Raw genomic sequence first — 20,885 nt, forward strand, 5'->3', positions numbered from 1 at the left:
TTCTTTTTCTTTTCTTTCTTTCTTTTCTTCTTTCTTCTTTCTTTCTTTCTTTCTTTCTTCTTTCTACCTATCTAATCTTTCTTTCTCGCATTCTTTCTTTCTTTTTTTGGTTTTTCAAGACAGGTTTTCTCTTGTAGCCCTGGCTGTCCTGGAACTCACTCTGCACCAGGCTGGCCTCAAACTCACAGAGATCCCCGTTTCCTACCTCCTGCATGTTGGGACTAAAAACATGTGCCGCCACATCAGCAGTCCCTGTCTTTTTTAGTTATTCATCCTTTATTTACTTATTTTACAAACTGACCACTGTTTCCCCCACTTCCTCTCACTCAGATCCCCCCCATCCTCTCCTTGCACCAACCCCCATCACCACCCCTCCTCCATTTCTATTCAGAGGGAGGGCAGGCCTCCCATGGATATCAACCAAACATGGTTTATCATAGCTGTCTTTATTTCATAATAGCCAGAACTGGAAACAACCGAGATGTCTCTCACTGGAAAAATGAATAAAGGAAATTGTGGTACGTTTACCAGTGGGATATTACTCGCTGTTAAAAACAATGACATCAAGAAATTTACAGGCAAATGGTTTAGTCTCTGGTCATTTGTCCTCAGAACACTGAGGACTACACCTGAGGCTCAGTCACCTGGGTGGGTGGCACTGCCCAGCTGAGTGCTGACCTGCCCTTCCATGGGGCTGTCTGCTTGGCACTGGGGAGTGGCCCCTTGGTCATCTTAACAAGAGGAGTGTCCTTGGCCCTCCGTTCTTCTGCAACACCCCTGTAGTTCTGGCTCTGCTCAGTTGCAAGCTGTTCTCTCCATCCCTGTGGGCCATACCACCAGGGCTACCTGATCGCCACCTCCAGATCGAGTTACAGAGGCGCCACGGAGATGCCGCTGGCCTCCACGACAGAGTCGACAAGGCTGAGTGACTCGGTGGGAATATTTTCCTGCTGGACTCCCCTCTGTCAGCTGCTTACCTTCCTGCTCATGTTATATAATGAGAAAGGAAATTATTACTGCTTCAAATGATGGCGGCTCCAGAAATAGTAAGTGAGGGGGCCCAGGGGAGAGGACACTTCCAGGATGTGCTCTGAGCTACTTCTCAGCTTTCCTATGTGGGACCTTCCAACCAAGGCCTGCTTGGGAGGGGATGCACCCCCAGGGCCGATTTTCCAGAAAGCTTAGAGTTTACAAATGTTGTGAGAAACAAGGTTAGTTTTTAATGCTGTGGAGCTCCATTGGGATACGGACAAACACAACAGGTTAGCCAGGAAGGTGATGACATAGATTCCTTATTGGAGCTCCCCAGCCTTCCCGGGGCTTCTGTCGACCTCAGCCTTGATGGAAGCAGATTCCTACACAACCCTGGCTGTGCACTCAGGAGGACTGGGCCGGGGACTCACCTGGGCCACCCTACATATCTGTGCTTGTTCAACCCTCTCTGGAAAAGTCTCTACTGTAGGAACCAGAGCCCTGTGTGGGTTTGGCCTGAGGCAGAGGCTCCCAGCCACTCCTTGCTTGGCTGGGTGGGCCCAAGTCCCCAGGGCTCGGATACTTCGTTTTCAATCAGGTCATGCCTGCATGAGCCAGGAGAGGAATTTGTGTTTGTGGGAAGCTATTCACAGTGCGATCGTGCCCTTTCCTCTCGTGTTACCTACACAATTGAGTCTCTGACCATCTTGTCTATGACAGGTAAATCCTATGGCTAGAAAGAAAATCAAAATGTTAGAGAACAGAGGAGAACGGCCTTAGAAATTGCTCGGATAGTTACGGTCTTCTAAGAAGAATGACCGAGTGCTTCTGTCTGGCCAAGGGGCTTATCTTAAAAGTGTCACTTGATTGGTTTAAGACTGGCTACGCAGAGGGCGCCATCGTTGTTACTGGAGAGGAATCAAAATCCGCCCTTTTATCAACTCTAGAAGCCACTCTGCTATTGACCGCAGCCCAGGGAAAGTTGTGTTCTCAGTAGACCAGTGTTTGGGTCAAAGCCCCAGGGAGTGGGCTTCGTGTCTGACTGAAAGGATTTCAAATGGGACAGAGGCACCCGTGGTGCCCACACTTCCTCCAGGGACCAATCTCGCTTACCCCTGGCTAAGCAGGTGGAGGTGGAGCCGGAAGCCAGCACCAGAGGCCCTGAGATAGTCACCATGGGGGAGAATGATCCTCCGGCCGCCGAAGCCCCCTTCTCCTTCAGATCGCTCTTTGGCTTGGATGACTTGAAAATAAGTCCCGTGGCACCAGGTAGGTGGCTTGGCAATGCGGGCCTTGTGCAGAAGTGGTGTATGTGGTCAAGGGTCCCTGTGTGCCTGTGTGTGTGTTGAGGGGGAGTGGGGAGAGCGGGAAGCTCCTTGTACACTCTCTCACTCTTTCTTTCTCTCTCTCCCACCTCCCTCTCTGGTCTTTTTCCTCTTCCCTTCTCCTTCTCTCTCTTATGTACTGGAGGTTGAACCAGGTCTTACACACACTAGATGGGCTGCACTCTGTGACTTTGCTGTCTCCCACCTGCCCTGGGTATTTTCGCGTTAGGAGCCCAACACTCCTGATCTTGCAAAACCACAAGAACTGGAGGGCACTCAGGAGGAGCCCCTTTGTTAACCCGGCGCTTGCTAAGTCCCTGGAGACAGTGTTTTTTTGTTGTTTGTTTGTTTTGTTTTTTTTTTCCCTTCTTGGAGGTTTTCAAAGACCCAAGCTTTACATTGGCTCTGAGTCATTCAGAGGAGGGCAAATGCTGGCTAGGAAAACTCTAGCCCTCCAGGAAGTCCTTAGAAACAGTGGCCACAGCCCTGCAGACAACTCAGGCAAGGTATACGTCACCAACAGTTAAGTGCCCTGGTTAAAATGAGTGCTGTAGCCACCAAAGAAGGAACATTGGTTCCTCAAATCACATGCCTACTAGGTAAGGCATTTTCCCCCCTGATGCCTGTTTCTATGGTGGTCTTTGTGCTGAGAGCCTTCTGTGGCTTGCTGGTCTGGAGAGTCCAGCTCAGGAGGAAGGAGGGTGACGATCCCTGGGGCTGGGGCAGGGGGAGGGAAGGACAGTTCTGGCTGTAGCTCTGAACAACTGGCATCCAGGAGCCCCTAAGGATTCCTTTAAGCCATCTGAATGATTATAGAGTATGAAGGGCAGGGAGGGAGGAGTGGGTTTGTGAAATTGGAAAAGACCCCTAGGAGGTCCATCTCACATGTACCACAGCGAGGCTGTGGATTTCCTGCTGCCCTTCATCGGCTGCTCAGGCTGCTTCCTGTTTGCCAGCTTCAGGAACGGCACCGTCCACAGGGTGTGTGGAGACAGACATCTGCATACACCATGACAGCATTTAGGATACATTCCTAGAAGTGACATTATTGGGTCAAAAACTACGTCTTTTTTAAGCTGTGTAGATACAGGTCCCATCTCATATAATTGTGAAGTGGATGTGTTCCACCCCTGGACCGTGTGAGAAGCCTGTGGCCCCTTCCACTGTGAGCACCCATGGGTGCGGTACCAGCAAAGCCATTGTGATGTCAGGATGAATTCAGGTTTATTTTTTGTTTATTTCCGGGAAAAGGCCAGCTTGGGATAATTTAAGAGAGCCCAGTGCCCTTCTTGCTTCAAGCATATGGTGTAAAATCTACAAGTCACACTACCCTCTCTGGACACATCCTCGGGACCTGAGACTTCCTTCAACTATCCTCCTAGGGTTGTTGGGACAAAATGTCACAACTAGGTGGCTCAGTCAACAGAGTCTCCTTGCCTCCTTTGTAGGGGCTGGAAGCATGAAAACCCCCATGTCAGTAAGGCCTTGTTCCCATGGATGTAGACAGGACCCTCCAGGCCTTGTGTAGATAGTGACCTTTGGCCAACAGCCTTTGGGGCTCCTTGAATTGTGGACATATGTCACTCTATCCTCGGCCTTCATCTTCACGTGGACACCTGTTCCTCATCTCTTCTTGTCGTCTCTCTTCTATGTATGTCCATATTTGTGCTGGAATTTCCCCCTTCCCGAGGACACCACTCGTAGAAGATTAGTGCCTGTTCTAAGGACTTCATCTTCACTTATGCCCTCTGTGACCGCCAAGTAAGCTCCCATTCTTGGCTGGCGGGGATTAGGCTCCTTTGGAGGATACCTTTCAACCCACAACAATGTCTCCTAAGCTGGAACGGAGAGCTAGGCCGTAGCTGGGAGGGTGAGACTGACCTAGACAACATGGCCGTTCATCTAATGAAGAGCTGTCTTTGGGCTGGCACTTTCTCTGCACAGAGGGGACAGGGGACACATGGCTAGCTCTAAGTTCTATGCCACTCAAAGTCGGCGCTCCTCGGCTCCCACCTCTCCAACTCCTCTCGTTCAGATGCAAGACGCGGTGGGCTGCGCAGATCTTGTTCCCTGCATGCCCTTGAAGTTTTTTTCCGATCATTGTCATTGGGATCATTGCCTTGATACTGGCGCTGGCCATCGGCCTGGGCAGTGAGTACCGTCCATTATTTAGTAGGCGCTCGAATACCCGCTCTGGCATTTAAACTTGCATGAGTCCCGCCACCCCCCCCCCCCCCCCCAGGTCTGGACTTGCTGTTGCCCGGCCTTAATTACTGGTGGCTGATGTCCTTTTGATTTGATGGCTATGGGATTGGTCTGCCTGCGTGAATGTCAAGCCAGTGTGGGGACAGGAAGGGCTGCTGGCTGTGCTCTGGGCTCTGCCACTAGGGTACCTGCACAGTTAGAATTACTCAAAGGAGCTGATGAGAAAACAGGACTCTGGGATGGGAAGGGGGAGCATGGGGGTGGAACGGACAAAGACTTCCATTCAAGTCATACCACGGTCCTTGGCTATTTTTTGTAAGGAGGTATGCGGGGCTTTTGAAAAAAGTGGGTCATAGGGAGGGAAGGGGCTCTCTTTGAGTATATAGTTTCTCATTTTCTCCTTCAAGTAACGGCAGCGCAGGGCAGCATAAACTGCCTCCTGCTCAGCCGTGTGTTCCACAGTTGATTGGCTTCAGGCTCAGAGTGAAAGAAGCAGAGGTGCTTGAAATGTGTCAGCTGGGGCTCTTGCTGGGCTGGCTCCGTGTGTGTGGCCACCGCCATGCAGTTTCGCTCCTGACTTTGAACCCTTAGAGTCTGAAAGCACCTGATTTGTGCTTCCTGGAGTGTAGTAATACCATGATGCAACAGTCCCACCCCTCGGAGTTCAGGCCAGAAAACAGGCTGAAGGAAACAGGGCTGCAGTTTCAATGCAGGTCTCACTACTGACAGGCAAGCTCAAGGCCACGTGGCAGGTGCCCAGATATCAGTGCCGCATGCCAAGGGGCCGCTTGTTAGTGGTCACACTTTCCTTTCTCCCCAGGTCCACTTCGATTGCTCTGGGAAGTACAGGTGCCATTCGTCTTTCAAGTGCATCGAACTGACAGCTCGGGTGCGAACGGGGTCCCTGACTGCAGGACGGGGAGGATGAAGTACCGATGCGGTGAGTTGCGCCGGATCACTGATGGAAGTCACAGAGAGTGACCACAGACCAGCTTGGCCTTCCCGTCTCTGAGATGGATCCAAGGTGTAGCCATTGCCCTGCCCCTCCTCAGCTGGGATGTGCCTAGCTAGGTCCCGGGAGGACTACTCTGTGTGTTTGCACTCACTTGGGGACTAGAACAGGTTCTGTCTCAGGGTGGCAGGCCGTGGGAACTGCAGCATCTTGTCAGGGGAGGATCTGGGAGGAGCCAGTCAGATTGGAAGAGGGGGGTGCGTGGGGTACGTGGGGCTGTCATCAGTCTCTGCCCGGCCTCAGCCGCTGCCTGGTCCTCACTGCCATCTCCCCATGTTCTGGCCAGTGCGGGTGAGTGGCCAGAGAGCCGCGCTCCAGGTGTTCACGGCCGCTGCCTGGAGGGACCATGTGCTCTGATGACTGGAAAAAACCACTACGCCAAGGTTGCCTGTGCCCAGCTGGGGTTTCCCAGGTGAGTCAAGGTCAAAGGGCAAGGAGGACAGATTGAGGACAGGACTGCTACTGGACAGTCAAGCACTCTCTAGAGGCTTCACACGCCACACTTAACTCTTATGGTAACCTTGTGGCACTTGGCCCTGTCTTCCTCACAGGGAGCAAGACCAAAGCCCGAGCAGCCAGGTGACTCCGAGTCACACAGAACAATGTGTGTGAAGGACTTCTCAGGGTTAGGCCAGGAGTTTAGATGCAAAAGCAATGGACTTCCTTGGGCCTGGGCTCAGCTGGTAGAGTGCGTGACTTAGTATAAACAAAGCCATGGGTTCCGTTCCAGCACGCAACAACCAGGCACGGTGGCACACATGCAATCCCTGCAACTGGGGAGGCAGAGGCAGGAACGATGTGCATTCTAGGCAAGCCTGGGCTACATGGAGAGTTTGGGACTGGCTTGAGCTGAATAGTAAGCTTCTGTCCAACATCAACAACAGCAACAACAAAACCAATGAATGAATGAATCAATCAATCAATCAAACAAACAAAAAACAGCCAAACAAAACATGCACACACATATGCCACACACACACAGAGATACACACACACACACACACACACACACACACCACCAAACAGCCCCAGTTTCCCCATCAGGTATCTCTGTTTTCCTCTTTCTCAGTCCCTTTCTTCTCTCAGGAATATTTTCCCTTCCCCAATCCCAGGTCTTTGCCATAGTGCCTGGACACACCCTGCTCAAGTCCTCTCTGCCCCTTGTGGGCCCTGGATAGGAACTTCAGGTCTTCAAGCATGAAGGAGCCACTTGACAGGGCAAACAGCTCCTGGTTCTAAATCCCGCCCTAGCCTCCATTTCTCCCCTGAGAGTATGGTAGGACTCAAGTTGTCCCCGTACCCTTTCTCCCAGACCATGAGAGCAGCACCAGCCCCTTGCCCCGGCCTCTCCGACTATTCTACACTCTTGCTTATTCCTCCCTCCTCTCTCCTTAGCAGCTCCCTCTCTTCTGCTACATCTGTCTCTCATATCTGGAATAGCAACCAGATATGAAAACCAACAAACCAACAAACCCAAACCAAAATCAGACAGTCAAGCTAGTTGGCTAGAAGATTGGTGCTGATTCCAGGCAGTCTTATGAAATTTGCCCAGTCTCCTCCCTAAGAATGAACAATGTCAGCACCCGCCTTAAAAGGCTGAGGGAGCTCAGCGGTCACTAGGGAGTAGGAGTGATCATGGCTGTGATGGGGGTGACTGTTGCTCTGAGGCGATCTGTAGGCTCCACCTGTGACACTTAGGTACCTTCTGCATTTCACAAGACCCCGCTCATCACCCCGCCCACCTTCCCCATCACCTGACATCCCAGCAAAAGCCGGCTCTTTCACACCAAGGCGGCCTGCTGCAGCCTCCCCTGAGAGGCAATGCCTGGAAAACATCTTGACGGCATTTTTCTTCAAACCCATGCTTGGCTGAACATTGCACTGTACTTACACGAGTGGCTGAGGCACTTAACAGCAATTGAGCGGCATCCTGTGTGACAAACTGCCGGGTTAGTGAGGAGTCAGCCACCTGCAGAATGCTTTGTCCCCCCCACCTTCCTTGGGGACTCCTCCAATGCTGCTTTTTTTTCCTTTTCTATTTCTGGGTATATGCTGAGCTATTCTACCCTGTTCTGGTCTCCTCATATTTCTCTTCTGCACCATGGATGCATATACGCCTGTCTCCTGACACTGAGCCCATTTGCTGCTCCCAGGGCCCTCCAGTCACTGCCTTCCACGACAGGGCTAGACAAGGTGGGACAGGCGCTCATACTCCCCTAACTCCTGGTCCCCAGGAGCTAGACATCTAGCTGCCTCCCCTGAGCCTTGACTCCAGCCAAACCAAGTGCACCAGAGAGGGGTGGGTGGGGACTTCCTAACCGTGGCAGGAAGTGGTCTTTCTTTGTGACTGGAGCTGGGTGGGTGGGCCAGCCAGGCTGGTGGGCTGTGGGACAGCAAGCTAGCCCCCAGGCCACAGCCAGCCTGGAATGTTGGGCTAAGGTGTATGCATTTCCTCAGCAACATGCAGCCTTTGATGGTTTTGGGGGTAACCAAGTAAGGTCTCCCAAGTGTGATGCTGGTAACCGTGTGAGCGTGTGTGGGGTGACTGATATTTTGGAGTCGCCGTGACTACAGGGTCTGGGTTTCCGATGTGCCTGCAGCTATGTAAGCTCGGACCACCTCAGAGTGGACGCACTTGAGGAGCAGTTCCAGGGTGACTTCGTGTCCATCAATCACCTCTTGCCAGATGACAAGGTGACCACGTTGCACCACTCTGTGTACATGAGGTAAGCGGTGAGGTAGCTGCTACAGCTGCGTGCATGGGTGCTGAGTCGCAGCGCTCCATGAGGGGAAGGGTGGAGCTCACTGCTATGGTTAGAATGGTGGTGCATAAGCTGGAGTGCAGGGGTGAACCCCCAACCCTGGAAAGCAAGGTTCTGTGTGTGTGGTGGGGGGGGGAAGAAGTGCAGTAAAAGCAACAGTGATGCCCAGTGACAGGCAGGCATGTCATCAGGCCAGTTCTGGGCCTGCCTCACAGCGGGGAATGTGTATATGCATGTGTGTGCACATGTGTGTGCATGTGTTTGTGTGTGTGCATGTGTGTATGTGTGTTCATGTATGTGTGTGCACATGTGTGCTTGTGTGTGCGTATATGTTTGTGTGTACATGCATGTGCGTGTGTGTATATTTGTGTGTGTGTGCCTGTGTTTGTGTGTGCACATGTGTGTGCATGTATGTAAGCAAGCAGGGAAGGGAAGAAGAAGTGCTTTCACATTTACCAGTTACCCCCCTCCCCGCCACCCCATAACCCTATAACCCCAAAACTCTGATAAAAAACCAGGTTCCCTTAGCAACAGTCAGGTACCCAGACCTGAGACATCTCAACTGGAGCCCAGGCTGACACAGGGAGAAAATGTGGCAGGTGCCCTTCAGCCAGGCTTTCCTCTGGACACCCAGGCCCCTAGTCTGGCAGGTGTGACCCCTGCTCTGCCAACAGCCACTTGTTTGCTGTCCACGAACTGTTCTTTCCACTGCAGGGAAGGCTGTGCCTCGGGACGCGTGGTCACCTTGAAGTGCTCAGGTAAGTGTCTAAATAGGTGGGGAGCCACATGGAAGCCTGGCTTTGTGGAGTCATGGCCTCCCTTCGGGGACAACTCAAGACCCCATCCCCTAGATGCCAGTGTGGGGCTGGGCACCCAGAGGTCATTGATGGGCAGGGTGAGCACGCCTGCTCTCTGCAACAGCCCTTCCCAAGGCCTCCCACAAACCCTACATACCTCTGAGTCCTTTGTGTGCCTGACCCCATGTGTGCCTGACCTTCTGGAGGGCAGGGAATTGGAATAGTGCCAGGTAGGGGGTTCAGGGTGCTGACGGCATTACCCATGAGCCCTTGTTCTCCTTCTGTAGCCTGTGGCCTGAGAACCGGCTACAGCCCTCGCATTGTGGGTGGAAACATGTCCTCGCTTGCCCAGTGGCCCTGGCAGGTCAGCCTCCAGTTCCAGGGGTACCACCTGTGTGGGGGCTCCGTCATCACCCCTCTGTGGATCGTCACCGCTGCACACTGTGTTTACGAGTGAGTGCTTGGGCCTGCTATTGTGGGTTCTGCTCTTCCCAGGGCCTTATCTAGTCTTGGGTCAGATAGAGATGGGGTGGTCTGGGCCTGAAGGCAGACAGAAAAGCAAGAAGCCAGACACCATAGAGCCACATATTGGCGTGAATGCCAGTCCTCACAGTGGACCTCTCTCTGTGGGAGTGACATGAGCTGGGTAGAAAAGGAGGAAGATGGGGCACAAAGAAACCTTAAGCCTCCCAGGCCTTCCTGTAGCTCATTATTGTCATCTGTGTTAATGGCACAGCAGGGTACCATGGGGTGGAAGTGCAGGGCACCCAGAGAACACTGCGCTGGGTCTGGCAGGTGTTCAGATGGCAAGGAAGTCACAGAAAGCATCCCAGACCCGGTGACTGATTCTCTATTATTTTTATCTCCTGTTTTGGTTACTGGACAGTGGAGAAAGGCCAGGATAGCCTCTGCCGGGAGCAAAGCTGAGCCCAGCTCTCAAATGCATATCTCTTGGGTGGTGTGGAGAGAATGGCTTGTCTGGGGTGTACATGGGGTGTGTTCCGGGCTCCTGCAGGACTTGGGAATGTGGCCAATGTGGGGCATAGATGTACAGGATACTGGGCCATCTCCCACCTGGTGACATCTCTCGCCATCTCCCTGGGCTCTTGGGACACTAGAGCTCAGCATGACTGGGTGTGCCCTGAGCTCCACCTCTCGGTTTGTGCATTTCAGCCTGTACCACCCCAAGTCCTGGACCGTCCAGGTGGGTCTTGTGTCCCTGACGGATAGCCCCGTGCCCTCCCATCTGGTGGAGAAGATCATCTACCACAGCAAATACAAGCCGAAACGGCTAGGCAATGACATCGCCCTCATGAAACTGGCTGAGCCTCTCACATGTGATGGTATGTCTGGGCTTCTGCGGTATGTCTGGGCTTCTGCGGTATGTCTGGGCTTCTACGGTATGTCTGGGCTTCTATGGTATGTCTGGGCTTCTATGGTATGTCTGGGCTTCTATGGTATGTCTGGGCTTCTATGGTATGTCTGGGCTTCTATGGTATGTCTAGGCTTCTGAGGCATGTCTAGGCTTCTGAGGCATGTCTAGGCTTCTGAGGCATGTCTAGGCTTCTATGGTATGTCTAGGCTTCTATGATATATCTAGGCTTCTATGGTATGTCTAGGCTTCTGTGGTATGCCTAGGCTTCTCTGGTATGTCTAGGCTTCTGTGGTATGTCTAGGCTTCTGTGGTATGTCTAGGCTTCTGTGGTATGTCTAGGCTTCTGTGGTATGTCTAGGCTTCTGTGGTATGTCTAGGCTTCTGTGGTATGTCTAGGCTTCTGTGGTATGTCTAGGCTTCTGTGGTATGTCTAGGCTTCTGTGGTATGTCTAGGCTTCTGTGGTATGTCTAGGCTTCTGTGGTATGTCTAGGCTTCTGTGGTATGTCTAGGCTTCTGTGGTATGTCTAGGCTTCTGTGGTATGTCTAGGCTTCTGTGGTATGTCTAGGCTTCTGTGGTATGTCTTGGCTTCCATGCCAGACGCTTGCTTTTCATTTGTTTCGATAGAATTGGTTGACGCTTGTTGAAGCATCATTACAATGGCTGCTTTACTATCCTTGCCAGAAAATCCCAATGTTTGATTCAGCTGGGTGCTGACATCAGTGCATTGTCTTTGCTCATTGGAGTTGTGTATGTGTGTGTGTGTGTGTGTGTGTGTGTGTGTGTGTGTGTGTATGCATGTGTGAACATGTGTGTGCATGCACATGAAGGCCATAGGCAAACACTAACAATGACCTGACTGCTGTTCCTCAGGAATCTTCCATCTTGCTTTTGAAGGGGAGTGGGGGGAGTAAGGTCTCTCACTGGTCTAGAGTCACCTAGGAGGCTGACTGGCCCATGAGCCCCAGGGACCTTTCTGTCTCTGCCTCCCTAGCACTGGGTAACAGGCTCAATGTCTTTACATCTGGCTTTACACATGGGTTTCAGAGATCAAACTCAGGCCTTCAAGGCAAGCACTTTGTCAACTGAGCCGTCTTCCCAGTCCAAGTTTTGTGCCTTGATAGCCTTCCTGATTCTACTCTGGTCTCTGGGTCTGGTGCCCCCTTTGTAAGAGCTTCTCCAGGCCAGGCCAGCTGGTGCCTCTAGGTGGTGGAAGAGAGTCACCTGCCCTTAGGGACCAGAGCAAGCAGACAGCACATTCCTGTTCCTGTCCTGCTGTTTGCTACATGGAATCTCTTGTAGGGCACCTCCAGTGGAAAGAGCTTGCTGGGTCCCAGCCTGGGGAAGCTTGAAGGTGTGGCAGGAGTCTACCTCTTCCTCCAGCATCTGGAAGGTTCTAGGCTCCCCTTCCCTTTCCTTCCTTCCTTTTTGTTCTTTTGATTTTCAAGACAGGGTTTCTCTTTCTTTGTGTAGTAGTCCTGGCTGTCTGTCCTGGAACTCACTCTGTAGACCAGACTGTCCTCAAACTCACAGATATCCGTCTGCCTCTGCCTCCCAAGTGCTGGGATGAAAGGCGTGCGCCACCACCGCCCATCCCCTCCCCACTTTTCTGTTATCACCATGTGGGCTGGGGGAGGGGCATCTCAAGGGCTGCTCACATGAAAGCCCTGGGCACATGTAGTCACTTGGCTTTGCTAGGGCCTCAGTGGCACAGCCTAGGTATAGGCCAGCCTGCTGTCACTACAAACACCAGGGGCAGCAGGAAGATCCCCAGAGTGATGTTCTATATATACATTCAAAGTCTGGACCAGGAGTGGCCAACTAGAGCCAAAGGCCAAGTGTGATTCAATGCACATTTGAGCAGTAAAATCTTGTCATAAATCCACCAGCCCCTTTGTTTACATCTCCTATGGTTCCAGCAACAGTGATGACATGTGATCACATAGCCCATAAGCCTGAACCATCTACTGTCTGGGTTTTTACAGCCAGCGTTTGCGGTTGGGCTCTGGGCTCACACCACAGTCTAGCACTACACTCGAGTTTTATAGACTCTGGGGGATGAGTAGGTGGGGCCTCAGCTCTCAGCCAGCTTTCCTCAATGGCCAAGGGTTAGGAGACCTGAACCCAAAGTCAGCTGAATTCTGGGACGGTGGCTTCAACAACTTCACATCATTGTTCCCATTCTAACAGAGACCATCCAGCCTGTCTGTCTGCCTAACTCGGAAGAGAACTTTCCTGATGGGAAACTGTGCTGGACGTCAGGATGGGGGGCCACGGAGGATGGAGGTCAGTGGTCTGGAGCCAGAGGCTGGTAGGGACCCTCCAGTGTCCTGCTGTGATGTCCCCTCAGGATGCTTGGAGGTCCCAGCCCAGGGTTAGCGCAGACCAAGTGTTCACAACAACAGTCTACTGGGTAACCGTGGGCCACTGTGGTGTTGCCTATCTTCGGACGGCGTGACGCTGTGGGGCTTCTCTGGAGAGAAACGGGTTGTGAGGGGAAAGTGTGGATACTGGTCCACAGAGAGGCCTCCAGCCACCCCCCTTCTTGCCTCCTTTTAAGCTGCAAAGCAAGTGTATGAAGTAGACCTTGATGACCCCCAAGCTTTATCCAGCATGTGGGGAGCAGGGTAAAGAACTGATGTCTGTGAGAGCTGGCAGGGCAGGGTGAGCTGTTCTCTCCTGGGAGCACGGAATAGAAGCTGCTACCCAGGAGCCTCGACGGCACTGGTAATGGTAGTACTGTCAGCCGTGGTACAGACCTAGCAGAGAAGTCTGTGTCCCTTGCGTCAGGAGACAGTGCAGACTTGGTCTCAAGGCTCAGGGTTCCCAGCAAGGGCTTTCCTTCGTGCATTTTCTAGGCTCAGGCCAGCCTGCTTTCACTAGAAACTGTAGCAAACTACCGTGACCTGGATGACTCCAAAAGCTCAAAAGTGCAGAGGCAAGTCCTCTCAGTTCTAAAGCCTGAGATGGAGGTGTCCGCAGGCCCGAGGTGGGGTCAGTCCCGGCATCTCCCCAGCGGCTGGTGGCTCTAGCCATTCTCAGGTTCCTTGGCTGGCTGATGTGTCCCTTCAGTTCCAATGTTTAGATGGCTGAGTTTTCTCCCCCTCCCCAGTGTGGGTTCTGGTTCTGGGTATTGAACCAATCACTTTATTGACTGACCCATTTCATCAGTTCCTTGATCCCTGTCTCCATGACATCAGTTGTTGGATTTAGAGCCTGCCCTACATGCGAGCTGACCTAGTCTCAAGATTGTACTTCAGCAGCCTCTGCAGAGGCTGGTCCAAAGAGGGTCATGTGTCTTGGTTATAGTCAGACAAATAAGAAGAGGGTTGTAATTAACCCATGCAGGAAGTCAGTGTTTCCCCTGGGAGACATTTTCATTCAGGGTCTCACTGCAGCCCAGGCTGTCCAGGAACTCACTATGTAGCCCAGGCTAGCCATGGGCTTCACAGCTACCCTCCTACCTCAGCCTCTCAAACTCTGGGATTCAGTGCTCAGCTTGTGTTTGTGACCTTCCAGTTACAGCTCTGACGTTACCAACCAGCCTCAGGGGTCGCTGGGGCTGGCAGGCTGGTTCCTCAGGTGGCTCTGATGACAGCTGCCCCCTGACTTCTGCTTCTACACTTCTGGGCTGGTGGCCTCATCCTCAGCTTCAAGGCCATTACACTGATCTGTTGCTATGCCCTGCTCCTCTGGTGTTGCCCTCTCTGAGTCTCTGCTAAGCCCTGTAGTTCTTAGGAGTCTGCCCACATCACCAAGGCTGTCTCACAACCTTGAACGCCTCCCTGGCTAATGGCATGTCTACAGGTCCAGGGCTCATACCTATATTTGGAGGGGCGCATTTCTGCTGACCACATACATCTCTGTCCGGATATGTGTGGCCTTCAGGAGCCTCAGTTTCCCTTTTGTAATGGGGATTGGCGAGGGTGGGTCAAGGGCTTGGCTGGCTATGGGAAGAAACGTCTCTCTACTTCTTCCACTTTGAGTCTCTTAGGGGAGTAAGGAGCCCTGACACGGAGGTGAGAATACACAGCCCACTCAGTAGGGGATCTCCGGGCCCCATCTGCTCCACGACAGTCCACTGTTCAGCTACAGACTGTCAGGTGGCATGTCCCTTGTCCCCGCTACCTTCTCCTGTCTCTGTCTCCCTGCTTTCTAAGTCGGAGTCTTCACTACACGTTTCTTCACTGCTTTGAGGCAGGTGACGCCTCCCCTGTCCTGAACCACGCGGCTGTCCCGTTAATTTCCAACAAGATCTGCAACCACAGGGACGTGTACGGCGGCATCATCTCCCCGACCATGCTCTGTGCAGGCTACCTGAAGGGCGGTGTGGACAGCTGCCAGGTAAAGGACTGCCAGTTACCCCGGGGGCTGGGACAGCGGGCAGGGGCCCAGTATAGTGACCCAGCCCATGGGACAGGCCACTGCCAGCTTCCCTGTGACTGGACAAAAATCAAATTTACATGGCACAAGGAAGAGATTTGCTTAAGATACCCGTGACTTTCCTGGTGGCCCGGCCTGTGTTTACCCAGGCTCCCAGTCTTCCAGGGAATGGGGTGTTGTCTTCCCTAATCCTCTCCAGACTCAGGGTGTAGGGGGCCAACCAGAGCAGCAAGCCGGTGTGAGCTGATGGGTCCGGGTTTCCAAAAGCCATAGGGGGTGAGACTCAGTGCCACCCGTGGCCACAGAATTTTAGTTCCCTCTCATCCAGACCTTTCCTCTTCCAGCTCTGTGAGCTACACAGGCCACGCTTGACCTTCCCAGTTTAGTGTTTGGGACCCGGAGGGAGACACAACTGGAGGGACACCTTCCCACACAGGCAAGGAGCCACCTCTTGAGAATAGCAGAATCCATTCTAGAAGTGTTCGGGGAGAGGTGTGCACATGGTGTCACCCACTGGCAATTGGAAAGGGAAGTCTGTCACCAGCACAGCATAGCTGCTCAGTCGCCTAGCCTTTTGCCTCCTTCTGCTCTCCAGGGAGACAGTGGGGGCCCCCTGGTGTGCCAGGAGAGGAGACTGTGGAAGCTGGTGGGTGCCACAAGCTTTGGCATTGGGTGTGCTGAGGTGAACAAGCCTGGGGTCTACACCCGCATCACTGCCTTCCTGGATTGGATTCATGAGCAGCTGGAGGTGGGTGTGGTGCCCCAGAGGGAGGTGGGTGGAGTGACTCTCCAGGTCACGTGTTCCCTGCACCCAGTGTAACCACAGCTCTGCCACGGGGAGCCAGGGAGGGGGATGGAAAGGATGTTGATTCTGCATTGATGCAGTGACTCTGGGTATCAGTCCTAGAGCACAGCTAATCCCATGGGTGTTATCCAGGCACACAGGGGAGGGACAGGAAGCATGAACCTGCTTGACTCAGAAGGGGAGAAACTGACCAGTGGATGAGGTGTCCCCTTGGAATGGGGGTATGTTTAGGGTGCTATGTGTGCAGGGAGGAGAGCATAGGTGGGTTGCATCTAGACAAGGTAAGCCCCCTCTCCAATTGTCCCGGTGGAATTGATGCTTTGCTGAGAGCCAGAGTGGAACAGAGTTCCTTTTCTTTCTTTTGGTTTTTCCTCTGTAGCTTTGGAGCCTGTCCTGGAACTCACTCTGTAGACCAGGCTGGTCTCGAACTCACAGAGATCCGCCTGCCTCTGCCTCCCAGCTGCTGGGACTAAAGGTGTGTGCTACCACCACCTGGCTATGGAACAGAGTTCTCAAGCAAGAGGGGTCTGAGTAGCTTTGCTTCAGGGAGAGGGAAGCAGGACAGGCCTACAGGGGATCCTGGTCAGCAAGAGGAAGACAGGGGAACCCTGAGCCGCTAGGGAACTGAGGCTGCTGGGCACCAGGCAATGAGATGTCCACCATGATAGACACAGGCCTTGCTGTGATGAGCCCCAGATGTCCACAGCCCCTCTTCCTCCGAGTGGGAAAGGGCTGCAGGAAGGCTAGGCCCAGCTAGGGACCAAACACTAAGCAAATATTTAATAACTTGATCACAGATTCCTCACGCCATCCCCATCCCAGTGTCAAAGACATTTTTCTCCTGACTTAATAGGGGTGAAATGATGTAACAGACAAACTTTCAAAAGACAACACTCCCATGGCATTTGACGCACTAATATGTGCAGCCACCAAATCTGTTCAGTTCCCAAGACCTTCCTATCATCCCAAGGGAAAGCCAAGTCCCTTCCTGCCCTCTGGTCTCCAGCACTCAGCTGTGGGCTTCCAAAACCTTTATAAAGGTTGTACTGTGGTGTGTGTGTGTGTGTGTGTGTGTGTGTGTGTGTGTGTGTGGGTGGTATTTGACACAGGGTCTCATGAAACCCAGATTGGCCTCTAAATCATTGTGTAGCTGAGGATGACCTTGAATTTCTGGTTCTCCTGCCTCTACCTCCCAAATGTTGGAATATCAGGCGTGTACCAACATACTTGGTTAAATGGGATTCTGGGATTCAAACCCCAGGGCCTCATGCATGTTAGGTAGGTACTCTACCACTGAGCTGCACTACAGACGTTACAAAGATTATTATTTACTTAACTAAAGATCTTATTTAATTTTTTTGATGGTGTATCTGTGTGTGTGTGTTTGTGTTTGTGTTTGTGTATCTGAGTACAGTGACTTCAAAAGTCAGAAGAGGAAGTCAGATTCCCCTGGAACTGTTGCAAACTGCCGATGTGGGTGCTGCAAATCAAAGCCAGGTCCTCTACAAGAGCAGCCAGTGCTCTTAACCTCTCCAGCCCTAATTACTATTTCTTTATTATTGGTTTAACTCAAGGTTCTCTCTCTCTCCCTCATTCCTTTCTTTCTTCTTTTTTTTTTTCCTTTTTGGTTTTTGAGACAAGGTTTTTCTGTGTAGCCCTAGCTGTCCTGGAATTCATTTTGTAGACCAGGCTGGCCTTGAACTCACAGAGATCCACCTGCCTCTGCCTCCTGAGTGCTGGGACTAAAGGTGTGCGACTCCACCACCTGACTTTCTTTTTCTTTTCAGTACTGAGAACTGAACTCCAGGTCTTGTGTGCACTAAGTGGGTCTCTACCATTGAGTTATACCCCAGCCCTCTGCTTCTGCATTCGAATTTCAGCCTTAAATGAGGCAGGACACTGAGTACGGGTCCCGTGGGTGGGGTGAGATCGTGGCAGGTGTGGCCTGGTCTTGTTCAGGTCTCAGCATCATTCGTCATTCCCGCAGCCTCACTTCCATCTTCTGTGCATGATGGAGCCCATGGGGCTGGCCCAGTGCAGGCCTGGCTTGCTGGTCACAGGCCAGCAGGAATCCACCAGCCTACAGTCTGCTGGCACTGCCCAGTTAGTACCACAGGCTCTGCTTATTCAGTAGAGAGCATAGCCAACACGTCTCTTCCCTTCGCTAGCTATGGAAATGGGCATTTGTGTAGCCGATTTTGGCGCAGAGGCCACTGATACCGTGGGACGAGACTAGGACGGGCCATGTATACATGGGAGGGGTGGCAAGCGATGGAGGAACCTCAGAAAGCAAGTGTGCCTTCCTGCGGCTGCTCCTGGAACACAGGTTCCATGCGACCGAGCCTCTCCTGGAAGTCTAAACCACCAGAGGGTACAAAGAAGCTGCTTCCCTGGCGCTTCACATTGTTGAGGAAGGTGGGGCAGCCAGGGGCTCAGACTGGGAAGCCATGGCAGGGATGCGGTCCTAGCCAGTATGCTCTCTGCATTGTGATGGGTCCTACAATCTTCCTCATGATAGGTGGGAATCTTGGACAAGTGAGGGCTCCCAAGTTAGTAAGGACGCTGCCTAGGAATGCAGTCAAATGCAGACCAGGACCTCGGCCTGACTCTGCCCAGAGGGACAAACAGAGAGTAAACTTCCTTGGCTGTTTGCTAAAACTGAAGACCCCCGGGACCCTCTCCCAGTCAGTCTCGCTGGGGATCTGGGGTAGGGAACCAGGTGATCTTCATGTTTTGAACATCATTTTAGGAAGGCTGTTATACCAAGAGTCCCTGGCAATCAGAAAAGGGCCTGGCAGTTTCTGGAAGGGTCTGTTCTCAGAGGGGTTTCGCTATGGTGGCTGGCTAGGGTTTCTGAGGGTTGCTCGGGGCATCTTAACCATCAGCTGCCTCTGACCACTGAGGACCTGCAGACACACCTATTTTTCAATCTCTTTCTAAATGGCTCAAGGAAGAGCCAGAAGCCCCTCCCTTCTGCAGGAGGATTTCCAGGTTTGATTTGTCTCCCTGGAGGCTCTCCCAGGAGTCCTCCCACCCCTGCACACTGTCCCACCTGTCGGCCCTAGAAGTCCCCACTCCATCATCTTCGTTCAACCCTTCACGTTTCCCTATCCAGTAAGGGCAAAACAAAATTGTTCTGTTTTATGTTAGGCTTTAGGAGCATGCAGCTGAGACCTAGCAGTCTGGGGACAATCTCCTAACAGTTTGGGGACTATCTTAGGCAGAGATGGGAACCATCCAGAGCCAGCAGCGTCCTCCCTCAGAGACCCAGTCCCCCTGCCCCCCAGTGACCATTGATAACATTTAATGGAAAATTTAGGTGCCCACGGAGTCACAGCATCCAAGGCATGGCTTGCAGGGGGGAAAATGGTGACTTCTGTTTTTACTTTCAGAGAGACCTGAAGACTTGAAGAATGGGGAACAAACCAGCACCTGAGCTCCCGAGGGTGGACGCAGCCCAAGCCTTCCCTGGACTCCTGTGTGGGCATGGTGGATGCGAGTACCAGCATTTAGTGCTCTGCCCACTGCACGGAGGCAGAGGCAGCAGGAAGAGCATCCTTCCTACCCTTGATACCCGGAGCTGCCTGTTGCTAAAGCCTCTGGCCCTTGGGGTGTGGGATGAAATGACCTTAGAACTTTCTGTGCTTCACAGCGACAAAAGCACCCCCATTCTTGAACGTTAGCAGCGCCTTTCCCCGCCATCCTCCTAGATTTCCCCCTCGGAGCTGCTGCCAACACAAACAACCTCTTATGCAAAACCATTGACACCAGTTGGTGCAGATATGAGGTCAGGAACCGCTGGTGCAGATTGTTGCAGATGGAGTCACCTATTGGTTCTATCCCTGGGCGCCAGTTCTCAACCCAACAGCCCGTTTTAGGAGGTGGGCAACTTAGCTTGTGAATGACTCAGCCTACGTGTTTGCCCCACTATTTTCTTACAGTGTTTGGTGCTTGATGAGTTACCAGCCCTTGCTTCTGGAAGGTGCCCCTTCTCTCAGCACGACTTGTCCTTGGGCTTTGAGTGAATGAGTTGTGACGGCTCACAGAAATCGAAATCATGGGCTCACGTCGAAAGCCCACCCTGCACGTGTCAGGAGTTTGCATTTTCCTGTTAGAACAGGTTTCTCAGTACATTAGAAGGATCCCTTATCGCACCATAGAGTAAGTGACACAGGTCTGGGAGAAGACAAGACCAGAGGACACCAAAAGCAATTCGAATAGAAGGTCCTAAGTCATTGGGGCTGCCCCATCCCTCCACACACTCTGCTAATGTACCATAGTTGACAGCGTCTGGGCCTCTCCTGCGTGGCCCACAATCCAATGGCCCCCATATTACCTAGTTAACAGAGAGAGTTACATGGCAAGTAGCCATTGGTCATTTGAGCTTATCATAGATTAAGTCTTCAGAAGAATATGAATCAGTTGCTTTGTGGCTGCAACAGAAAATAAATGTGCTGTGTGTATGTGTGTGTGTGTATGTGTGTGTGTGTGTGTGTGTGTGTGAGAGAGAGAGAGAGAGAGAGAAAGAGAGAGAGAGAGAGAGAGAGAGAGTGAGTGGGGGTGTGCTGGGGGGGCATCACCGAAACAAACTGCCACACAGCCCTTGTGCTTGGACTTAACCCTGTCTAGATCAGAGCCACTACTCAGATTTCCGTGAATAGAATAAATACCCCAAGACCTACTGTGAGTGCCTGGGGTCTTCGGGTAACTCTAAGCCCTATACTGATGCTTTTTTCCCTGTGCACACACCCCTGTAGTGTAGTTGACTTATCAGTCACGGGAAGAGATGAACAATCATAGCTAATAATACATCACAGCAGTCATAAAAACGTATGGCGATCAATACTGAGTGCAAGTGACTTCCTGCCTCCTGAATATCCCACCACTCTTCAGTGAGGTGGTATGGGGGCTTTCCTCTGCTTTGCCCCAGCTGTAGACGACACCATACTGTGTTTTGTATTTGGAGGTCTTTATCATCAATGGCAGCCCTTACGTGCTGTGGCTCCAACAAACCAGATGTCGGGGCTGCATAGACGGCTCAGCAGTTAAGAGCAGCACTGGCTACTCTTGCAGGGGACCGAGTGCTGTTCCCAGCTCACAACTGCCTAGAACTTCAGTTCCAGGGTACTTGACACCCTCTTTTGCCCTTCAAGACACACATGTGCATATACATACTTACAGAGACATACATACATACACATAAATAAACATAAAATAGATCTTAAAAAATAGACGTCTTATTTAGGGATA

At 52.2% G+C, this 20,885-nt stretch overlaps 1 protein-coding gene across 1 annotated transcript; it reads left to right on the top strand.

The window, feature by feature from the left end:
- Window positions 1-1,028: 1,028 nt before the first annotated feature.
- On the top strand, window positions 1,029-19,045 carry Tmprss3 (transmembrane serine protease 3). Its single transcript, XM_038343551.1, is given in 17 exon segments — window positions 1,029-1,046; window positions 2,100-2,241; window positions 2,621-2,625; window positions 4,340-4,448; window positions 5,324-5,391; window positions 5,394-5,442; window positions 5,801-5,856; window positions 5,858-5,878; window positions 5,880-5,926; window positions 8,115-8,240; window positions 8,991-9,034; window positions 9,361-9,526; window positions 10,247-10,416; window positions 12,638-12,733; window positions 14,649-14,791; window positions 15,426-15,578; window positions 19,028-19,045. Coding segments are annotated over 17 exon segments (1,431 nt in total).
- Window positions 19,046-20,885: the final 1,840 nt, after the last annotated feature.

Source organism: Arvicola amphibius, chromosome 9 (assembly GCF_903992535.2).
Source record: "Arvicola amphibius chromosome 9, mArvAmp1.2, whole genome shotgun sequence".
NCBI classification, from domain to species: domain Eukaryota; kingdom Metazoa; phylum Chordata; class Mammalia; order Rodentia; family Cricetidae; genus Arvicola; species Arvicola amphibius.